General features: G+C 32.0%; 1 protein-coding gene across 3 annotated transcripts in view; it reads right to left on the bottom strand.

Annotated features, from left to right (window-relative positions):
* Positions 1–2,380: 2,380 nt before the first annotated feature.
* LOC106621310 (uro-adherence factor A) overlaps positions 2,381–10,704 on the bottom strand; it is a 135,085-nt gene continuing 126,761 nt past the window's right edge. For all 3 annotated transcript variants that reach the window (XM_036363233.2, XM_036363234.2, XM_036363235.2), the window contains 4 exons: positions 8,854–8,923; positions 6,391–6,948; positions 5,492–6,325; positions 2,381–5,406 (listed from right to left, as the gene is read on the bottom strand). In XM_036363233.2, coding sequence (XP_036219126.2) covers positions 5,185–5,406; positions 5,492–6,325; positions 6,391–6,948; positions 8,854–8,923 — 1,684 coding nt within the window. In that variant the 3' untranslated portion in view covers positions 2,381–5,184. The remainder of the gene's footprint in view (positions 5,407–5,491; positions 6,326–6,390; positions 6,949–8,853; positions 8,924–10,704) is intronic.

The raw sequence follows: 10,704 nt of genomic DNA, 5'->3' as shown, positions 1-10,704 counted from the left end.
ACCATTAAGAACAAGTTATTTAAATCTGCATTCATAGCCATACTTTTTAATATTAACTTGCCGCAAGAAAACAAATGTATCGATCAATTATTGTTGCACTACTATTTGTCATTTCCGATATAGAAAGCGAACCATATCCGTCGATTTTGAGGCAAGTAGCACCACACTTATTTTTTTTTAGTTGTCGCTGCTTAAGAAAGTAGATGGAATCAAAACAAGCAATATAAACACGCATTTATAATTACATATGAATGCTATTAAACATTTGGAATATTTAAAAATGGCAATAACATCTTTACAGCGCACGTAAAATTTGCCATTTGTTAAGGCTGCTGTAACATTTGACCTTCTTTCTCACTTTGCAGATAAATTATTTAATTTAACACTTTTTATTAACACTAAACGTCATTTGCACTTTGCGGAGCACACTTTTCCATTTGAAATTAATTTTGAATTGATAATTTTGTAAAATGAACTTTCTAAGCCGGCTGCTCTTATTTTGCAGATTTAATATTTAATTTAATACGTTTCTTTTACACTAAACTGCATAAAGGCTTTGCGAAGCTGCGAAGCAAGCTGTCCACTTGAAATTATTTTTAAAAAATCACAATTTTACGCTTTTAAATTGATAACTTAACAAACTGCACTTTTCACTAGCAAACACACATTCATTGAAATTTTACTATTTGTAAACAAACTGTTCCGCTCCTTTCGGCGTTGCCAACCACTTAAGTAGGTTCAGTTTCAAATTTGCTGTGCTGTCCAACGTGATTAATGCAAAAGCTGCGATTTTAGCCGTTGTGTAAAAAAAATGTTAAATTTGTTATTTAAAATATAATAACATTGAGTGATAAATTGCTTTAATTATTGCTTGCGTGCGCAATAATTTGTAATGTCCAAGTGCGCTTATCAAATTAAATACATAATATTGAAGACTTGTAGTGATTTTTTTGTAAATATACAAGCCATAAATTAGTTGGAGTGAATGTCTAGAGCCCAATACTCCTTTAGTGCATTCGGAATGTGTATGCGTGTGTTTTCCGATACCTTTGATATTAAAAAGCCTGTTAACCTTATCTCAGTGTATCAATCAATTAAAATTTCGATATTAAGGGACCTCTTATACTTAACGCAGCGTATCAATCAATAAAACAACTACAATTATTAAATTTAATATTATTAATTTTATTTTTTTCGTTCGATTTTCATTCCGTGTATGTATTTATGTATATTATTTTCATTCATCATAAATGTTATGTTTATAGTTTTCTTTTAAATAAATATTTAATAGATATAATAAAATAATAAAAAAAAATGTTTTAACAGAAAAAATATAATATGATTTAATAGTATACAAGTATGTAGTAAGTAGTAGGTAAACTTTTAGCAACTAACTACACAGAGAAAAACCTAAATATATATATATATATTATGATCTCTAAATAGTATACATATATTATATTATATTACAGTTTAAATACTAAATCTAAGATCTTTAACGTCGCTAATACAATAAAATATACAAATATGAATATATATATTTAATTTATATAATATATGTAGTAGTGCTTATTAACCCATACAAACTTTAGACTGACAGTAAGTAGTTTGTCTATAATATAATTAAGTATAGTAATTTAGTAGTGTTTAGTGTTTAACATTTTGTACTGACTACGCTACCAAGAAGAGGAAAGAGGTAATAAACTGCGTCAAATAACTTGATGTACACACATATTTACATATGTGTGTGTATGCAGTACTGTAGGTAAATAAGTAGTTGTTTGCTTACTTAATTTGTTTGTTACATACTTGTATATATGTAGGTATGTATGTCGTTAGTGTTAATTTGTGGTTTCATTCGGCCTTGCTTAGTTCTGCAAATACTTAATTATTGTTATATACTTGTAAATATTTATTAATTTCCACACTACATACTTATGTAAGCATGTATGTGTATATGCTGTAGTAAATGTATGTTTGCAATACTTATGCACTTGTATTGTTATTGTTTACTAATATATTGTTGTCAATTGCATCATAAGTAGGATTTTTTCCGAATTGTCTATGGTTAAATGCCGGAAATGCAACGTTGAGGTAGCAGTGGTGTGTGGAGTTTACGAAAATCTCCACTTTCACACTGCACGCTGCAAGTTCGCATTCTCTTTAGTTGGAATATAACTTTTCAGTTGTACTTTTGTATTTTTAAATACGCAGAAGTACGTTGAAGGTTTACCGCTAACAATTTGCATGGAATATATGTTTTTAATTATTACGTAGAAACCGTTATAACAATATATTTTTATGCTAACTTTCTTATTTGCTATTGCAATACTATTTGTTATTGTTTTTAATTTGTTATAAATTTAATTTATTGTTTGACTTGAGTTTATGTATTTTTTACGCTACTTTATTGGTTTCATCGCCGAATTTTAGTTCGTCCGTTCGTTTGCTATCGTTTACAAATTGTTATACGTTTTATAAAAAGTTACTATTTTTTATATTTATTGACTACTACATAACTGCTGTTTGTGTGTAGAGTGTGTTTTATGGTTTTTGTTTAATGTGTGTCTAAACTTCATTTTATATCTATTTTAATATTATTAATATTCTTTTGTTTAATTTTGTGCGGAAGACTACTTAACTTTAATAGTTTACATGATGTGACATACGATTTTTTGTCATTCGTTCAGCTACATACTTTTACACACTCTGTTCCTTTGTTGACAAAGTAGTATTTTTGACATTTGTCAAAAAAAAAATTCATTGTTAAGGCTTTACTACTATAAACTAATGGAAATATATTGTTTTATAAAGCCGTTAATATCAGTTCAAATTATTGTGAATACGCTTATATATACAATGTATATTATATTTTTTCTTAAGTTGTTTAAATAATGCTTGATTTAATAAAAAACAAAAAAAATAATAAATAAATTAGATCTGCAACAAAGTCAAATACAATTATTTGTTATACATTTCTCATATAAATAATCGCAAATACATATATACATATTCCGTTTAAAAATTCTTTACTTTAGACAATTACAAATTTTTGCAATTTTTAATTTTGTAAAATTATAGCAAAGTGCCCAGTTTAAATTTTTCTTAATCACCAATAATATTATTTTGTAATTAATTATGCAAATAAATAGTAATTATTTTGTACAAAAGAAAATTTATATTTCTCTCATCAATGTTTTAAATTATTTCAGAATCCCTAAAAAGTCAGATTACTATAATTAGCTTCACTTAGTTAAATTAATTTTTTACAAAATTTCTTGTTTTGATTTTAAGTGTTAAATTTTAGTGTACTACATACAATAAATAATGACTGTTACATGCCAAAGTGCTGCCATCAGATATTTGTGTTTTTTTCGTAATTTTGAATAGATACAAACTTTTTATTGTATTTTTTTTAAGCATAGAATTAGAAAAAAAAGTGTTATGGATGGAGTAAGAGTATATATATTTTTAATTAACTTAAATTAAGAAAAATATTTAATTATTAATAAAAAAAAAATATTTTTAAATACATTTTTCTTTGTTTTTCTTTTGTTGAAATATTTTTTATTTAATTAATGAAGTTAAAAATTGAAAGATAACATTTGTTTTTTAAATTTTTAGAAATTTTTTCAATTTTTTTTTATTTGTTGAAATATTATGTTATTTCATTAATGAAGTAAAAACTTGAAAACTAATAAATTTATTTTTTAAGTTTTAGAAATTTTGTATTTAGCTTTTTGCTTGAAAATATTTATATTTTAATGTATTAAGCTAATTTTTTTTAAAGTTGTAGACGTTTTCAAAGGTATCAAGTTTTTAAAATTTTCTGTATGTAAAAATATTATTTGTATGCTGTTTTATATATTTCAAAATGAAAAATTAAATAATTAATAGCTATAATAATAATTATTAATCGAATTGCCGCAAAAATGATAAGTTATTAAACGAGAAAATTGCAAATTTTAACAAAAGAATTTTTAGAATATATGGTATATACACATACAAATACTTTAAGTGATTTTTGTTATACTTTTAATATGCCTATATTTTGTTATTTTGCTAAATATTTATTATAAAAAATTATTATTAAAAAAAATCTTTATTACTTTTTAAATATTTCAGTACACAATAATACTGGCAACACTCTGTCACATAACACTCAATATATATATGTATGTATTTATGCACTTAAAAATGTTTTATAATAACAAATTGATAATAAATGCAAAGCTTTTGCCAAATGCATTATCAAATTATATATTTATTTATATGTACAATGCCCATTAAATAGTAATTTCATTTCGAAAATAACCAACGAGTCAACTGCCACTCAACAAACCATCATTTATTCCTGTACTGAGGAAAAAGTGTACATTAAAACGGAATTAACTGATAGGTATGTGTGTGAGTTGAAAGCATGTGTCACAACTACGTTGGCTTTCGCTATTCTGCAACCAAATGTGAGCACTCCCCACTAACCGAGGGAGTGTGGTGAAAATAGTGGAAACCACTTGTCTTAATTTCAATATTTTAGATACATAAATATATGTATGTATGTAAATGCATATATAAAAAGTGGTGATAACTACGATATACTACATATGCTTTTTATAAAGTAGTAGTACAGACAATTTGCAGGCAGTGTATTTTTACGTTTCTCGATTTGCGTATGATTTTCAACTTTAAATGCCTTATAATAGTTGACAATTTTTGTTTTTTTTTGAATTTAGCATTGATTGTTTTATACCAAAATATCTTATTAATTTCGAGTTTAAATGCCTTATTATAGTTGAAAAAAATGTTTAAATTTAGCATTCATTTTTTTTGTTCAAAATTTTGTTATGAAGTAATTATTTGTTGTTGTTAGTTATAGCTTTTTGTTGTTTTTTTAAGAGTAGGCAGTTAGTTTCACTTTTGGTGTTATTTCATTGTTATTACTACGTGTTTATACAACAATTTGTTTTTATTGTTTTTGTTTTTAACACTACTTTTGCGTACTTTTACTTCGCTCAAATATCACATATAAGTCTTTTTTATATAAATTTTGCTTAAATTAATTAACTTGTGGATTTCGCTTCAACCGTAACGGCATGTTATACTATAACGGATTCAATTGAATTTTTATTGTGTTTTTTTTTTGTTATTATTATTACTTTATTTTATACCCTCTACCTCACTTGGCTAGCTCGCATAAGAACGACGCACGGGAACTGGTGGAGGAATTTTTGATTTTCGTATTGGCTGTTGTTGTTGTTGTGTTTGTGTTTCGCCAAATTGCATTGGCGTGTTTTGGTTTTGCTTTGGCGATGGCGGTGATTGCTGCTGCACGCTAGTTGGTATACGCGTTGGCGGTATTTTCGGCAAGCCATTCACACAGTTGCGCACAATTTCCGTTTTCGCTTCCTAAGAGTTGAGCAAAAAAGAAAAATGAAGTGTTAAATACTGAATATCATTTTGATCATCAGCACAGTCAAATTGGCTTGCTCACCTTTTTCGGTGACAACGGCGCTGTGGGCGAACTAGTCGGTGTTGTTGGTATGCGCTTCCAGCCGCTGCTTTTGCGCCACGAGTTGGCCGGTCGCTGTTGTAGACGTTCTTGCAACTTGTGCGCGCTTACGGAGCCGCCGCGACTAGCGCCACCACTACCGTTACCGCTGCCGCCGACGATTGCGCCGTTCACGCTTTCGCTGCGTACTACACGCGGCGGCTTAGCGTCGTTGCCGTTCACATTTGCCGCGTTACGCAGCAGTCCGTTCAATTCGTTTTCGGTTTTGTGCAACATCGATTTGGATTTGACCATCGGTAGCGTGGGTCCGGTGATGTTGGGCCGACGCAGTTCTGTGCGTATAATCGCCTCAATGCATTCTTGTTCGTTTAGCTTGTGCAACGCTTCGTTTTCCAGTTGCAAGTCTTCGATTTCGATATCACTGCTTTCGTTGCCACACAATTGTGTGTCCATTTCCTCTTTGAGGCCGCCTTCGATAGTGCTGCCGTTCAGTTCGTGTTGCGTTGTTGTACAACGCGATTGTTCGTCCGATTCGCTGGACGAACAGCTGGTCACTTGCGCGCGTCCCGCTTCGCTTGGCGTCGGACTGGCTGTTTTCAGTCGGTTGGCATTTAATGCGATTTTACTGCGCAGCCGTACACGTCGCTTTGACAAACTAGATGTTTCGTCCTCTTCGTCGTCATCGTCCTCATCGTCTGTTTCACCCTCGATGTAGGAGAAGAGACTGCGCGCCGAAGCCGAACGTATGTCGACAAGTTTGTAGAATTCGTTGGTGAACTCGGTGCGCGCAATGTCTTCATCTTCGGAGTAAACAATCTGTCCCAAAAAAGAGTGCATATTATTTTATGAACTACATATACCACCTCATGTATCCAACTCACCTTTTGTTGCAGCAATTGTGATATCGCCTCGGACTCCGAGTCCGTTTCCGCTGTAGTCGATGTGAGGAAATCATTTGAATTCCACATCCACTCGTTTTCGCTATTTTGTCTCCTCAAATTGGTTAACAAACGTCCGCCGCGCATAAGTTGCTGTCCGTCGTCCAGCGTCACTACAGGCAACTCCTCTTGCGACATGCTCCAGTCTTCCATTTCAGTCGAGCAGGGTTCTGCTGGCAGTAGCCACTGTTCGGGCTCTTCTGGCAAATCTTCCAGATGTCCATTTGACGGCTGCGGTTGTCCACTGCTCATCGTACAATATCCTTCATCACGTCCCTTCGCCGGACTTGCTGAGAGCGCTGCATTTTGTGCTTCCAAATCGCGTACTCGATTCTTAAGCATGGTGACCTCTTCGCGTAGAATATCCTCTGCAACAATGGCATCCACTACCTTGCGCATTACATCGTCCAGACAACGTTCGTAATGACGTATGCTGCGTTTGAGCGTGTAATTCTCTTGTTGCATGGAACGTAATAGTGTCTCTTGGTGGGTAATCCGGGTCTGGAAAAAAATAAGAGGAGAGGATGAGGATGAGCATTTATATTGCCAGACTATGTAAATGCTGTCATATTATAATTATCGGTATTGTGCTCTAAGATTCCTCAAATCCTTTAAGAACCGTTTTTTAGAAGCTTAGTAAGGTCAGCTACATGCCTTCATTGTGGTCCATCATTACTTCTAAACTAAGATTCATTCGATATTGGATTTAAAGCATTCGCAACAGTGAAGTATGTTGACTGTCACCGTTCGTACATATGTCATTCGGATCACCATGATCGGGAAGCTTTCATAGAACTTTAAACTTGGCAGCATCCTCCAAAATTATTTGAAGAATGCATGAGAAGCAGTCACATTTGCCCCTTACTACTTGGTTGCACCTTAAGAAGACAGAATTTTGGCGAAGATTGTTGAGACTGTGCTGATATGAAGAATATAAATTGTCTGAATCTAGTTTAGTATGTATATGTATAACGCCTTGAAGTTGTACTCCTAAGGGATCTATTGGTATTTGGTAAGAGCTTCATTCATTTTTCGGCAGTCGATGCTGTTTTTAAGATTTTAAAGTGGTATTTATAAGGCTTACTCAACGATGCTTGGTTCATATTATATAATCTGTCTTCTTGAAGACTAAGTAGAGTCATTTATTATAAATTTCAATCGAGGAACTGTATTTATAAGTTCTCCAACAAAGTATTTGAATACCTCTTCGGGTAATCCATAGGTTGGTCAGCCTCCTATACATTAGTCGCGATAAGTTGAGGATTTTCCTAACGAAAGAGCTTATAAACAACTTTTCTTTGAATACTAGAAGGCTGTCTATATTCAGCATCTTAGGACCGACGAGATGTTCGGAATATAAGATATTTGAAGAAAGCTGCTTTTGATCCGCTAAACTTCGAAAATTGAGGAAACGAACAAACAACTAGTATAACTCAAATAGATCGATGTAATCAAATCTAAATAGAATAGTAAGCGATTATACCACCTCAATGAGGTCTCGAGATTTCGATTCAGCTAACATTAGATTTACCTCACATGGCTAACAATTTTTTATCTTCTTGAATCTGTTCTATTTTAAGCACCTATTTAAATAGCAAACAAATGTCATTGGCTATTTATTAATTCAAGTTACGAGTCGCTAATGCACAGGTTTATGCAGAATAAAACGAACTACGTTTGTTGTTGTTGCACAAGTGTGACTTATAGTTGTCAATATCTTCAACCAAAAAGTCGGTAATGTGTTAATTGAAGTAGGTATTCATTTGGCGCCGCCAACTATTTGTGATGTGTTGAAATGATAGTAGGTCTACATCGTCTAATTAATTTCGTAAAGTGCATTACTAGTATATTCCTAGGGTGGTTCTTTGTAAACATTAAAGTTCAATTTACACCTAATTCACCAGGGGAAGGAATTCCGTCAGAGAAAAGCATAAATCATAAGTATTTTTATACTATCTACACCTCGCATTCCAATGTGTCATCCATACTATATGCATTAAATGGTCTAATACGTATGGTGTTTTGATACGTGGGCCAAATAATGCGTAAAATTTAATGTTTAAATTAGTGGATGCAAACTAATTACCGAATGATTTTACCTCTTTCGAAATATGGGCAAAGAACATTGAACTCGCATTGTTGTATTCTTTCGTACTGTAAGATGTGACACATTCAAATAATTTAAAGTAAATTGAGCATAATTGTATATACATATAAAGGGTGTGTTTTTTGGAAATGTAGTTTGCAAGAAGAAATAAAACGCATATAATTTAATGTAATGAGCAAGAATTTGACTATATTATATGGGTAAGACAGTCTTTTTTCATTTCGATCGCACAAACTTTTCAACCAACCTGTATGAAGTTTTAGGTATTAAGAATTTGGAATATATTGCTTTTGATTTACCTGCAGTGTTTTGTGTCCTGGACATGTTTGTTTTTGCTTCCGTTCTTTCGATTTTATCACACGATTCATGCTGTAAAGAAACAAGAAGAAGTTTTTATAAATAAGAAAAGTAAAAAATTATTCAAATACTTTATGTGTAAAACTAAATTTTTTGTCGTCTAGTATAAACTATAACTATATTCGCGCGGTTTGCCAAGAGATGGCGTAACTCGATTATTATTCCTTTGTTTAATACTTCGAACAAGCGTTGGAAAGATACTCTCTTCTTCCGCGTTTTTCAGTATATCTCATGCATTTGAACAAAAACAACAATTGTTAACTTTGAGCCTGAAAAGTGTTTTTGCGGGTAGTTCTTTTTCATTACTTTAATATGAAGAAAACCTCAGTTAAAAGTCATCATATTTTCTGGTCCATATCAGTCCATTAGTGCATAACAAGTAAATGTCGAACTCAGGAGTGTAGTATTTAAAGTATTTGTAACTCAATAAAATTTATAAAAAGTCAAATTGATTTAAAAAAAAAGAAACAGATTAGTGTAGGTAAATTAAACTAGCTTTCTTGATGCACAGCGGATAATTGATATTATTTAATACATAGGGTACCCCCAGATAAACTGTCACCAAATTTGGCTAGTATAATCGACGGACATTCGTTAAATTCGGAAACATGGCGAAAAGTCAGTTTAAATATACTTGAAAATAAATTTTCAATTAAAAAAGGATGAAACAGTCGATAATAGCAGTATTCCTGAAAACCATTCTCTTAAATATAATGATAGAGAATATTTAAGTGGTTAGTTTACGTATTTCAAAACAAATTTGGTGTTTGCATATACATACATAGTACACATAAAAATGCTCAAAATATTATTCGAGTGGGAAAATGTTAAAAAAAGAATCCGCTTTTGTGTCGAAACCGTTATGCTTGATAGGATACTGAAACAGGCTTGTTATTAACGGAAGGTTGCAGAAGTCAGTTTACCAGAAAACGCAGATAAGAACTCTATGCTCACATTTTTGGAAAGCGTGTTGTAAGTATTTCGCAGCTAGATATAATAGATTCGTAAAATTAAACATAAAGAAATTAAATAGAAAGAGGCGCATAAGAATTCAAAATAGTTATGTTTAGTACAATTTTGTCCTCTCTTTACCTCTAATGCCGCTTGACTTTTCGATTAACCTCACTTGACCTTGACCTTGCATGAATACATTTGACTTGATACGTGGTCAATCCAGAATTCATGAGTGGTCAAGTGTGACAAAATGTGACTTTAACCACGCCTACAGAATACAACGAAATACCCCTCAAATAATGCCTCAAATATATCTCAACTTCATCTAAAAATTATCGAAGTATGGCTATACCTTTTCAAGCAGTCAGCTACCGAGCAAAGGAACCCCAGTGACATGACCTCCTTTATATATTTTCGGGACTCAATGAATAGTGGAATTCCGAGATTAAAATCACAATTACATGAAAATATACATTGATATATACATATATGTATGCCTAAATACGTTCATAATATTATAGTGTTGAGCGAAATAATAGCAGCTATTGTATATTTACCAAAATGAGATTTTTATGATATATTATATCATTTGAACCCAAGCTTATGCTTTAGTTTCTAAATAAGTGCAACAAAATAATAATAGTCTGACAAAAATAACCACGCTCACACCTACTAAATTGGATTTAAAGTTCTCCCTCTCCACTTCGATTTACAACGAAGTTATCGATTTTAGACCAAATAACGCAGACGTTTATTACTCTCAGCTGTTTCAGTTGACTTGTACAAGGCGAATCGTTTCTGCTTGTTACGAGGTTGCTAGGAAGTGTTTCGTCCTTGAA

Source organism: Bactrocera oleae, chromosome 4 (genome assembly GCF_042242935.1).
Source record: "Bactrocera oleae isolate idBacOlea1 chromosome 4, idBacOlea1, whole genome shotgun sequence".
Classification (NCBI taxonomy): Eukaryota; Metazoa; Arthropoda; class Insecta; order Diptera; family Tephritidae; genus Bactrocera; species Bactrocera oleae.
This window is presented reverse-complemented; position numbering and strand designations above follow the sequence as displayed.